The 13,340-nt window shown below is 39.3% G+C and overlaps 1 protein-coding gene across 1 annotated transcript; it reads right to left on the bottom strand.

The window, feature by feature from the left end:
* Nucleotides 1-535: 535 nt before the first annotated feature.
* On the bottom strand, nucleotides 536-11,721 carry prxl2b (peroxiredoxin like 2B). Its single transcript, XM_049589111.1, has 7 exons — nucleotides 11,510-11,721; nucleotides 9,130-9,334; nucleotides 7,725-7,776; nucleotides 7,233-7,296; nucleotides 6,756-6,831; nucleotides 4,672-4,790; nucleotides 536-901 (listed from the first exon to the last, which is right to left on the bottom strand). The coding sequence occupies exons 1-7, from the start codon at nucleotides 11,570-11,572 to the stop codon at nucleotides 875-877; spliced, it is 606 nt and encodes a 201-aa protein (XP_049445068.1). The 5' UTR covers nucleotides 11,573-11,721; the 3' UTR covers nucleotides 536-874.
* Nucleotides 11,722-13,340: the final 1,619 nt, after the last annotated feature.

The following is a 13,340-nucleotide window of genomic DNA, read 5'->3' as shown; positions in this document are numbered from 1 at the left end:
GCTGGGGATCTAAATGTGCAGTTACAGCAGCCCAGATTATTTTGGCATGGATTCAAGTGTAGCACATTTGTCAACTAAGCATTCATTCTGTGATGTCTACTCCAGCATAGTATGACAAAGAGATGTTTCAAGGTAAGTCATGCTGGTTATGCCAAATTCCTTCCCTACTTAAAACTAGTAACATCTTTTCAGTTGGCAGGAAGGGAAATTATCCATCTTCAACAGTTCTTGATTTATGGTTTCAGGAAGACGAAGACAGTCAGAGAACAATTAGATAGAAATCGGGTGTCCACTCTACTTGATGATTTTTTCTCCTTGGCAACTGTTGTATTTTTCCCAAATGATGTACAGATTTTTAGGCATTAAACTGTCTTAAGTGGCTTAAAAAATATAGTGCATATAACTGCTGTAAACTGGAAAAAAATCCCCACTTTGCTTAATTTTCATCTACAGTCTCTGGCAGGTTGATTGTATTGTGTAAATGAGAAAAAGACATTAAAATAACACAAGAAACTGCTCACTCACTGAAGCCAAGTATCAATTTAAAACTTTTATTATCATTAGATACATATAAATTTCTTTATTTTATAAATGGAGTGTAAAATGTTGCATCATAAATTTTAAAGCGTGATACAAAAAAATTCATGACATTAATTACAGTTACGAGGTAATAATTATAAAAGGAATGCCACTGTTAGTTTCACTGTAGATGATGCAATAATATATATTATATAAGTGTCACAAATAAATTACAAGCAATTAGAAATATTGGCAGTAGTTTCATGTTCACTTTAGCAAATTGAGCAAATTCTGCTTCTTAAATCTCCACTTCACTTCATGTGTAGATGTTCCTCTGGTACGATGGGCAGCTGCGTCACCGTGTACAGACATCATCATTGCACTGGAAGAGAAGATATAGAAAGTTTAACAGCTTATTTCATGTTATATACATAGGATGATGCAACTATTTAAGTAAAGTAGAAGACATTATGCATTGGAAATACATTTTCATTCTATTTTATTTTATTTTGTATTATTTGACTGGGACAATTCTCATTGATCAAATGAAAAATAAACTTCATCTTCAAGTCAGCATAGTTTCTGTTGTCTCTGGTTTCATTTCTATTCCTAAAATGCTCATGTAAAAAAATGCTGCCGATTTTTAAAAGTTTTTCATTTTGGCATGCTGCCTTCACAGCGCAGGGAGGCAGCCAGAAAACTGTTAAAAAAGGAGGATGGCATGAAACAGGATCATACTGAGGATGTTACGGTGTCGACAAGGCCACCATGAAGCCCAGTGCTGCTGACTTTCACTACTTATCTGTTAGTTACTCACAGATAAGGTGAGTAGCACTCCAATTTTAAGTATTAAGGTCCATCTGTAGACGAGTTTGTTTGTCTAGACTGAGAGTTAAACACGATTGTTTACAGGGCCTCACAATAGTTGTGCTGAAGTTAAGACACAATGTTTTCCTCTTCGGGGAAATCTAGTTTGAGGGTTTTCCATCTCTAGACACAGATAAGAGAAGTAAACACTGTTTAATCAGCTGTTTGAACAGGTTTGAAAAAGATCAGCTGGTGACCTCACTCCATTAACAAGGCTCCAGCTTCTTCTGTGCCTCCTCAACACAGGCATGTCAGGCAGCTTGTGACGCACACTTGTTTCTGCCACATTTTAACCCCTAGGAGATAAACAAGGTCTATTCTGTTCCTGGGCTGCAGCGATGACATCTTCAGTCAGGTCATGGGGGAGCCATACTGTATGTTGTAAAAGCTCTGACATGGTGGGTTTTGTGGGAATAAAGAAGCGGCGCCAGGAGGAATGGAGACCATGTGCTGGATGTCTTGGGCATGCCGCAAACCCTGATGATCACAGGACAAAACCCCTGATGCTCTGGACACAGATATTATGGCAATGACCTTTGAGCAATTTGTCTCTAAATGAACTTAAATGGTACAGAAAGAGACTGCATTTTAAAGGGACAGTCCATCCCAAAATCAAAAATACATATTTTTCTTCTTACTTGTCATGCTATTTATTATTAAGCTAGACTGTTTCAGTGTGAGCTGCTGAGTGTTAGAGATATCAGCCGTAGAGATGTGCGCCTTCTCTCCAACATAATGAAACTAGATGGCACTCGGCTTGTGTTGCTCAAAGCGGCAAAAAACACATTTGAAAACTTGGAGGGAAGCGTGCTCTACTGCTTACTGTGCTTAATATTTATATTTCGCATTGTCACAAGCACAAGCCTCTCGTTCATCAGTAGATGTATGCTTCCTTTTGAGCGGTGATACAGTGAAGAGACATTGAGTGCCATCCAGTTCCCTTATATCTGAGAGAAGGCAGACATCTCTTCAACCAATATCACCAACACTCGGCAACTCACACCAAAACAATCCAGGCTGATCTTAGACAGTAACAATAATGGATGTAACTACTGTGACATCACCCACTGGTTTGTGGACTTCCGTTTTAAAGCCTTGAGTTCGGTATCTCGGCAGTCGCCATCTTGGTTTTGTGGAGCAAGAAGTGACCATATTTGAGCGAGAAGCTGGCGGATGATCTGACTGAGAAGCCAAGGACACCAGTGTCAGCTCAAAGCGGCCTGCCCCTAATTATGTAGAACTTTAAGCCTCAATAAAATGTAAACTGGTCAGTTGTGTCAGAACTCAGCCCCCTACAGTTGTTATAAAGGGGGAAATAAATTATAGAGACCAAATTGTTTTTGTACCAGGCTGTAAACATGTTTATTTCTTTCTGTAAATTTGGGCATTTTAACATGGGGGTCTATGGGGATCAACTGGCTACTTGAGCCAGCCTCAAGTGGCCGTTCCAAAAACTGCAGTTTTAAATAGTGCTACAGGTAAGAGGAAAAATGCTTTTTTTTTTTAATTTTGGGGTTAACTGTCCCTTTAAATCTTAGTTTTCTGATCTATTACATATTCACACAACCTAACGATAATCAATTGTCTCTTCTGGAAGATGCCTTTTTGCATTTGAGTTTTAACATATGTTGATCTGTGTTGATCTTCAAAATTACTATAAAATAAAAAATAACTATGTCCTTGTCTGAAATCCAATCCAACACACCTCCTACTGCAGCAAAGAAAAAAAAAATTCAGAACCTTCAAAACCTAATGATCCAGACTCCACAGCCATTCAGGAGTGAATGTCGCACTCCACACTGTCCTCACTGTTTCCAAATTTAAATCCATCCTACACCCTAAACTCAGCTGAGAATCCACTGAGGTTTGTTATCAAATTCTGCCAAAAATCAGCTACAAATGATGTGATGTTCAAAAGATGTAGCTGCAGCTTGAATATGAGAGTATGAGCTGAAATTAATACCTGACAACACAAGATGTTTTTTTACTTTGGCAAAAGTAAAGGGACAAAACTAATGCTTACATCTGAGGCAAGTACATTCAGATATCACCAAAATCATTATTTGAATACCTTGCACAAAACACCTTAAGATTTGATTTTCCTTAAAGTCTGAGTTAAGGTTTCTGGCCACACACCACAATCGTTCAAGTGTGATTATGCTGCACACCAGTTTCCCCACACGGACAAATGTGTGTCTATCTATCAAAGCACCCTTAGTCTTAAAGGTTTCCTTAAAATGTTCATCTCAGTATTAAACGTTTTCTCCTTATCTTGGTCTTATAATTAAGGAATCCCTTAAAGTTGAAGTCCGTTCATAAATCCAATGTGACGTTCTACACAGTTGTACGAAGAAACGCAGCACTCAATCACACATTCACTCTGCTTGGCGCCTGCTGCTCTTGCATTCAAAGTGAGTATTTCCAAATGCACCCTGTCTTAAACTGTTGCACAAAAGACCTTAAGTATCACAAGCACAAGTGTAATCAAACAAGAGCAATGAGAGCTGTAGAATTTCCCGTTGTATACTCTTTAAATGGAGTAAATGTAACGTTTAAGGGACTGTGCAATACCTTTGAATAAATCCCTCAGCTAAGGAGAAAATAAGCCTTAAGTGTCATAATTAAGGACAAAGTTTAAGGTGTTTTGTGCAGCCAGCCCCTATATCTGAAGTGTGATTTTCAAAGATTTCCCACTGATATAATACTGATAGTACACATCACACTTATTAATTTCTCCGTGCTATAAGTGGCATTTAATTCTGTAGAGCACTGCTGAGGCTACGTGACAATCTCTCTGAGAGAAATGAATATAAATTAAATAAATCTTGTGTAATGCTGCCATTACTGCCTTTTGATAAACTAATTACTATGATACTTGCATAATAACTTATTGGTTTGTGTTTGCAGAGCATTTTTTGGTACAATTAGGTACAGGCTGAGATCACCACTCAAGTTTGAAAGGTTCCTGGAGCTGATGACACCGACACTGACAGACCACGACGCTGAGTAATAAGTGTGAAATTGTCTTTGAAGAGGTTACTTTGATGCGTGTGTTGCTGCTGACGTAAAACAGTCTGCTGGAAAAACTGACATCAGTCCAGTGTGCTTTAGTAAACACACTGATACCATTTTATTTAACATTAACAATGCACGTTAAAGTTAACTCGTAGGCACTCATAAAAATTAAAGGCTTAAGAGGGGGAGCAAAGAAAACAGAGGAGGGAAGTGAAATGTGTGTATCCCAATAAGTAGTGTGTCTTGTTCTATGTTTATGAGATGTCTTACCACTGGCTGCTGTCCTGCTTCCACTGTGGTTGAGATACCCAAGGCCTTGGAAATATCCTCCAGGGGTAGGTGGTCTCCTGGAGAATCCTGGATAAAGTGCACTAGGACCTTTTCTCCACCTGTGCAGGGCAAAATATATTCAGGAATCATAAAGCAGCAGTAATAAAAGTTCAATTCAGTCAAACACAGACTTCATATTCATGTCTTACTGGGGATGAAGCAGATACTAACAAAGAATTGTACATAAATAGTTAGGTCTTCCCAAAACATGCAACACATCTTGGTTTTATGTCAGGCTTCTGTTTAACAATGCCACAAGAAACTAAATTGCTCCATAAAGAAGTCAGATTTATGCCAAAACCACTTTCAAATGGTTCGGTTCTCAAAGACGAATGCTGCTGGGCGAGAACTGTCGACAGAAAGGATTTTTGGTGGAGCCGAAATTTTACAGCTGAGGAGTCAGACAGGACAGAGTGACCTGTAGTCTGCATCCTCCAGCTGATTCCTGTCCATAAGAACAAGCTACTCATACCACACCATATAAGAGAGTATCGCCACATTACTAGACAATTTGAACTCTCTATTTGTTTTCCTCATGTGCTGTGTACAATTTTGAGCTGGCTATGCCTCTCCACTCTGAAAAAAATCTCTCCATATCTCTCTATATGCAAATATTTTTTAGCACACAACACACTATTGCACATGTGAGTAATTTAATAGTTTAATTCTTACACTTGTGTAGATACAAGAGATAACCAAGTGAGGGAAGTCAGCAGCCACATAGAGCACTGACGCTGAAGTTTGGAGAGCTCACTGTGAGTGGCCAGCCTCACTACGATGATGTGATGCAGCAGTGCCCTCTAGAGGAGAGACGGCTAGACTGCATTTCTTTGACCATTTATTTGCTTTGATTCAGTGGAGTAGTGGAAGTTGATGAGGTGGGTGTACTATTTAGTAGACTGGTAGGTTATTGAGGAGGAAGTGGGAATACTCTTCTACATATGCTGCTGGCTTTTTGGCGGCTCATAGGTTGGTATACTGTAAATGGCCAGGAAAAAGAGGTGGGTATACTGTGTCAGAGACTCCCCCTCACTCTCCACCTTCAAGAAATCCCTTAAAACACACCTCTTCAAAACTGCCTACAACCTCTGAAAACTGTGTTCTCCTTCTCTGCATTGTTTCCCTTCTTCCCTCATTTTTGTTTTGTCTTATGTTTTGTTGTTCTTGTTCTCTGTAAAGCATCTCTTAGTATCCAGAAAAGCGCTATATAAATCCAATGTATTATCATTATCATCATTCAAAGAAGTCTAGGATATGTTCTTTGATCCTTCGGGAGCAGTTAGAGGGTTACAGCAGATGGCGCTACAAATTAAAGTACGGTTCCCCCTCAGGTGCTCTTTGTGTATGCTCTTGGGTGCGCTCGGCCTGACATAACTTTTTTCGAATGGATAGCAGCCAATATACAATATATTGTTTAGATGTACTAAGCATTTGTTTATGGTCTTTTATTGATTACCTCTTCAGTAATTGCAGAATTGTAACTCTCACCCATATCTGTATTTTTCGTATAAAACACATCCTGGCTTAAGGCAGACTGTGGACGCCTCAGTAAAACAAATCAATCATCCTCCATGTTCTATAATAGCACGCCAGCTTTTGAGCCTTTCGGCCAGTGTTGTACCCCAATGATATGACGTAATATGACACCGTTACTTCTCCCCTTTCCAACCTCCTTGGCACATACCCTCCACTACACCAGTGCCTTCATTTAAATGAACGGTCCATAGTGCATTCCATTCAGAAACAACATTATCTCAGAATTATGAGAAAGGATTCATGAGGGAGAAAATCTGCTTTTGTTTTTCTGAATAATGAAATAGTAACCTTGTGATTTCAGAAAAACAGGGCAGATTTTTTTTCTCAAGTGAATGCATCACCCCTTTGTACAAACCTCACTCTCATTAATGCGATGCTGCAAGGTCATTTACATTAGGTCTTTTAAACTATCATCTGTTTCCATTCACTTGTACCCCTTCACAAGATAGACCCTTACTAACACCCCCTCTGGTGCATACTGACTGTACCTTTGGCCACAATGAGCATGCCTCCACTCTGCAGCAGATCGCCTGAGAAGTTTCCCGAGATGCCTGCGACAGTGGCCTGAAAACAGCAGAGAGAACAGTCAGAGGTCAGTGTGTCAGTCTGGAGCTCAGAAACTTAAACCCTGCTCTGGGAATGCCATGGTAACCTAGTGGTTTTCAGCGCATGCCATATAACCACAACATCCCGTGTTCACATCTGGGGTCTCATTTATAAAACAGTGCGTAGGATCCATACTCAAAATGTACATATGGGAAAAAAGACAAAAATGGTGTGTGGCAAAAAATATTCGACAATTTCTACAGTCAGGCTTCCACCTCACCGTCTGCATGAGCAGTTTCCCATCTCCAAAATGTTCATAAGCATGGGCCAAAAAATGTATGACATAAACTTTACCCCTGCCCTCGTAACTGTAGAAACTATAAACCATGTATTAGTAATATAACCACAAAGCTACGTACCTTTGAAGCTGCATCTCGCACTTTCTTCCCCAGAGCGGCAGGTACCACAGTTATGGCTGTGTACCTGAGTGTGAAGAAACACAGTCTCTCAATTAGAGATCATCACAAGGCAGCTAATCTTTTCCAAAGTAGAGGAGATTAGCATGAGTGGTGAAACCTAATGACCGTGTAATTTCCCACAGCCCAGGGAGATGTATTAAAATGTCTTCATTCATTTGAACAACAGGCCAAAACCCAGCGATATTCACTTAACTACCACTCAAGACAAAAAAGGCATCTAATCCTCACAAGTGAAAAGCTGCAAATGTTTGGCTTTTTAGATTGAAAAATGATGAAAACAAAATCAATCATCAGAATACTTGCAGGTTAACTGTTGAGTATTTAAGTCAAAATCGTCTTTGACAAATGATAGCAATTCACATGAAGGTCAAAGCAAACTGTCATTATAACAAACAACGTTCTTATTACATGATGGAAATTAACTGTACTCACCTTTTGAAGCCTAAATCCTTGTAGCTTTTCTTCTGTTCATCGATGTAGATGGCTGAAAGAAGAAGATGACTGATGATTAGTTATGATTTTACAAAATAAATAACTCTTGAAAGTGATGGGCTCAATGAGCATATCTGAGTCCCTGTGACACACCCATTGTGTCTGCTACATAACTTAAGTTGTGCATGGACGACAATGCAGCTATTTCAAAGTTTCAGTGTGGACTGTTGCAGCAAAGTTGAAGTAATGGTTAAGTAAAATTTTCACTGTAACACAGAGCTACTTGTTTGAGTTATCGGATAAAAGAAAAACACACAAACTCTTTCCATGAGTGAGTGCTTCAGAATCTCATACATATTTGAATTGTGGCCAGGTGACCACAGTGTGAACTGTGCCGTCAGCTCCTATTTCACTTGATTATCTTATTATTTGTATGTTTTTTTGGCAACACTGTCCATGAAAACCAGCACAACTGGGGATACGTTTCCATTTAAACAAAACCAGGAGGCAACACATATCATTTATAAGTATTTGATCGATGTTCCAATCTAATGGCGAAAGAAGTACAAAGTAAAAAAGAAGTTAAAGCACAGTAATATCATCAGAATGTACTTAAAGTAACTAAAGTACTCATTGGGCTGAATGGCTCATTTCAAAGTGTTATTTTATAGCTTTATTGCTGGATAGTTAGGGTTTTATTGTATTTTTATTGATGTCTATTTTATGGTATTAGTATTTATTAATCAACTGTTAATTAAGTGTATTATCCTGTTTTTTATCACTGAGGAATTTAAGACCATTTTAATGTAGTTTGTCAATTTGGAGCTAATTTTAGACAAATTGTTTACTACTGGGTAGATATGTAGTGTTAAAGGTAACTAGTATAAAGGTCAAATAAACATGGTGAAGCAAAAGGTACAATATTGCCCTCTAAAATCAGAAATCAATATACTTTTTCAAGCCCGGGGGATAACTGGGACATGTTACAGTTGATCTTATTCTGTGTTTAGGTTTAGTGAAGTTATAAGAAAATAGAAATATGATCTATGCATTTAGAAATGTGTATTATGCTACAATATATAACATATACTCGTAAAAATAAAGGAAAGAGATGTGTTGTATAAGAAATATGCGCAAACATATGCATCATACAAGTGTGCTCACTATAAATGCAGGAGTGAAATAGGTGGGAATTAAATAAGACAGTATTGTACAGTTGTAAGACTGCACAGTTGAATTAATATTGCACAATAACGTAAAGGGCTTCAAGTCAGTACTGCATATTGTTTAGTTTCAGTGTGCTTTCCATAACTGTTAAAGCGCCACGTATTTGTAGATGTGTGTACCCAAAAAAAAACAAACAAAAAAACCACTTGTTTGTCTTGAAAGAGTAAATATTGCTTACATCCTTTGAAATAACCTCCTTCCTTGAACTCCTTCAGGCCAGTCTCCTCTGGCGCGACCCCCACCAGCGCTACACCGTTGGCTCTCAGGTCCTCCTCTAGTTTGCTGACCTCTGTTGCCATCCACCGACACACCTGACAGCCGAACCTGCGCAGGAAGAACAAGACCACCGGCTGGTCCTTCCATAGCGACTCAAGCTCGACGCTCTGAAACACACAACGCTCACAGTAAAACCATGGGCAGGTTATGAGACAGTGGGTCCCTGGGCACAGATATATACAGGGCCACACCACCTCTTATGCACTGGAGCAAGACACACAGACTCTGTGGTGATTTGTGTCACTATGTAGTTGTAATCATGGTGCGTCTTTAAGTGGGTTTGTGTCTCCATGTGGTTGTTTTATGTTGTTTTATAGTCAACAAGATCTCTTTGAGGTATTTTTTCTAAATGATGTTGTTTGGCGTTCAATCAATAGGACAATATTAAGTGTGAAAGGGGAGAGAGAGGGGATGTAATGCAGGAAAGGGCCACAGGATGGAATCTAACCCACAGCCACTCCAGCAAGGACATAGCCTTTGTACTACTGGGGCGACTAAGTATCCCTTTTTAAGTTAATTTTGTATCTTTATAGTCATTTTGTGTGTCCTACTGGTTGTTTTGTGTCTCTTGGTAGTCGTTCTGTGTCTCTCTGAGGTTGTTTTGCCCATTTTTTGTGGTTATTTTGTGTCTCTTGGCAGTTTCTTTTCATGACTTTGCTGTCTTTTGGGGCTCTTATAACCCTTTTACACCAAATTAACTCTGGTTCTTGAACCGGTTCTGTTTATGATTCTTGAAACCTTGGTGCTGTCTTGCAAACCAGCCCACGTTTCCACCAATTTTGCACGGAACCATTGTTATCAAGGATGTATCATCGATGGAGGGTGTTGCACAATGCACAACAGAAGTAAACAGCAGTATATTCACAGACTGTATATATTACCTGGGAACTTTTGTTCTGTTATTACAGATATTTGTTTTTACACAAAACAAGCCTCATGAGACCACTGCACACTTTTTTTTTATCTGATGATTTCTCACTTGACGCCTCCATTGTTGCCCTCTCTGTACTCTCTTTCCAACTTGTAGAATATGACATGCCCACTGATGTCACAGGTTGCACTTCAGGTCAACGAAAACCCGCTATTTTTTTTCTCCTTTGGTTCTGGCTAAGAACCAACCTTTTGAGTTCTGATTGAATATATTTTTAGTTAAAATGCTCTGGATGGTTCAAAATTAGGTACAGTAATGGGACTGGACTCAGTTCCATGTTAGTGTAAAAGGGGTATGAATGTTCATTTTAAGTCTCCGCCTGTGCCCAGTAGGCCTGTTCAGTAATCCATCAGGGATGTCTACAGGTAAATTTAGTGCTTTTCAGGACCCTTTCAAGATCATTTTTACACAAATTTAAGACTGATTTTTGACTCTAAAATTTCCCGTAGGTGTGAATGTGAACGTGAATAGTTGTCTGTCTCTGTGTGTTAGTCCTGCGATAGTCTGACAACCTGTCAAGGGTGTACCCCACCTCTCACCCAATGACAGCTGGGATGAGCTCCAGCTCCCCCGTGACCCCCAACAAGATAAGTGGTCACAGAAAATGAATGAATGAATGAAAGTATTGCAGGTAAGTATAAAGGTAAGTAGCATATACAGTAAATGTGGTTCTGTGTGGTTGGTAGGAATATGGTTATTAGAGTGAGTTAGGTTTAGAGTACAGTATTAGGTTCAGTGGAAGGGTTAAAGATTAGTACCACCAGAAATGTGGACTGTTACACAGATGAGCTTGACTCATTTTGAGAAAAAGAAATTGAAAAATTGGTGAGTAAAATTAGATCAAATGTTTGTGTCAATTCACACCTATTCAAAATTAAGACTATTTAATGGATTTTAAGGCCTAATATTTATAAAATCAGATTAATACGTTTTAAGTCTTTCTAAGGACCTGCAGACACCCTGATCCATCTGTGAGTGAGACCACAGAGCAGGTGACGCACAGGTAGCATATGGGGGATAGGTGTAGGCAGATCCTACTGATTTTATGTGTTAGCAGTGAAATCATACATCATAGGTTGAAACAGAGCAATAGCATAATTCATATTTAAATGTGGCGCCTTCATTATGTCACCCTGGAGGCCTCATTTGACACCAATTATCTCAGTGCTGTGAGGTAATGGCAGGTTTAATACTCTCAGCTGGGAGCACAGGTGTCTAACAGCACTTTATGTTAGAGAGAGCACATTTAAACACAAACCACTTAACAGAATATATATATTAATAATAGGAGGAAAGCTCAAACGGGTGTAGTATCTGTTTAACTACAGAGTAGTCCAGCTTTACAGCTTACCTCTCCTGTGTCAGCGGACTTCAACAAGTTCTTCCCAACCCGAGCGAGGTCCACGTTTGCCATTTTAACTATTAATCTACACAAACACCGCCTGGACAACGTTACAAGAAGTCTACAGTCTCTCCGGTGTGCAGTTTTATAGTAACGATGGTTGAGTAACGCGAGCACAACAGTTGCAAAACATCTGCATCCTGATACGCCCACTGAGCGCTGACGTCCAATCAGATTCCATCAGTGCTGACGTCTCAGCCAATCACAGCGTGCAATGTGTGTTAGGAAGGCGGGACTTCGTGGTGGCTGTCAGGCACATGGATTTCACCACTAAAATCAACACGAAGTGTATTTGTTTCAAATAAACTGCTGTTTGTTCACGTTAACTGGTTGTCTACAGCTCGCACAACAAACCGGTTTTAGTGTAGACTCAGACTGCTGACGGAGTGTTTGAAAATGTAAGTTTTGAGACAAAGCAGGTTGCGTAAGGTGTGGTAGGTACAGGTGAGCTCAAAGGTGATGAGGTTTATTGCGTGGGTTCTGTTTGTTCTCTACAGCTGTTAGTGTTGTCCCGTCTATCTGTTAGCTATTAACCCCTGAGGAAACCAGAGCCATTTTCTTCTGCTTTATAATTTAACCTGTTTAGTAGTTGACATTTACTCGACCACTGTTTCACCCTCTCTATGCCACTTGATGCTTCTACTCCAATTCAGATGGAAATGTTGCACATTTTTTACCTTTATCTAACATCTTTTGTTAATAACTTTGAAATTCAAGATTGTAGCCTGATTAAAAACATGTTCACATATCTGTCCTTAACCCCCCCAAAAAAGAAATCAATTCATAAAGATAGTAACAAAAGTATTATTTCTGTGTTTTAGTGACACATCCCAGTCAACATTTGTATGTGGGCCCCATGTGGTTAGTAAGGAAGCTTAAAAAATGGGCTCTATATGGGATTATCCATTGGTTCCATAATGGCCCCTTACCAGTTGCCCACATGGGTGGGTTCACCCAAGTGGGCCCTCAATGGCTTATGTTACGGCTACCTGGGTACCAAGTGAGTATGGGTTCAAAATGGGCATGTTATCCTGGGCCTACTAGAGTAAAGCACCCATGTGGGCACCATTATGGAACCCTTGGACAATCCCATGTAGAGCCCATTTTTCAGCTAATTATATGTATGTATGTATGTGATAATTAATCACATACAAATGTTGGATGGGGTGTTGTTTCTATGTATTATATTTCTTTTGTACATTGGACGTTTCTGTCTCTCCTGGAGGAAGCTGGACAACCTGCAGGCCAGATCTTACTACAAGTTGATTAGGGTGAAGTCAGGTAATTTGGGACACTTTTTGGGAGCCTAGACTACAAAGAACTCTACCTAAAACTCTGAATACTTTTCAGTGTTATTTTTAGAACTTATGTGTTTCTGTTTTATTTCTATGAAGAAAATGTGTTGCCAAGCAAATTATTTTAGAGACTTTCAACCTTCAGACACATTGAGGCCCCAGCCTCACATGTTCAGGTATAATGTGACAGCTGGTAAGGTAAAATGAGATAGTCATATTTGTTTGTTTTTTTGGTAAATTCATTTATCAGTTCAGTCATTGATTCTTTAAATCATTTCTGTAACATGTGAAAAAGACTGTCTAGTTTTTCTGCCATGCTTTCACTGTTATGCCATATTGTCTGCAATGGACATGTGTGTGTGCTTGTGTAACAATGATGGCTAATTCTGGACTGTTGTGGTTGAATTGACTCCCTGCACCATCTTTAAAATTTTTAGGTGACGAAAATATAATCATTTTATGGCACCTGGTAGCTTAACATCCTG

The sequence above is a fragment of the Epinephelus fuscoguttatus genome, linkage group LG1 (genome assembly GCF_011397635.1).
Source record: "Epinephelus fuscoguttatus linkage group LG1, E.fuscoguttatus.final_Chr_v1".
In the NCBI taxonomy this organism is placed as follows: domain Eukaryota; kingdom Metazoa; phylum Chordata; class Actinopteri; order Perciformes; family Serranidae; genus Epinephelus; species Epinephelus fuscoguttatus.
Note: the sequence above shows the minus strand (reverse complement) of the source record. Positions and strands in the feature narration are given on the sequence as shown.

Excerpts from the sequence above, each read along its gene's own strand:
- prxl2b (XM_049589111.1), bottom strand. The coding sequence starts at position 11,572 with ATGGCAAACGTGGACCTCGCTCGGGTTGGGAAGAACTTGTTGAAGTCC. Across the intron at positions 7,297-7,724 it reads AAGGATTTAGGCTTCAAAAG|GTACACAGCCATAACTGTGG; the intron begins GTGAGTACAGTT and ends CTTCACACTCAG. Across the intron at positions 902-4,671 it reads AAGCAGGACAGCAGCCAGTG|TGCAATGATGATGTCTGTAC; the intron begins GTAAGACATCTC and ends CTTCTCTTCCAG.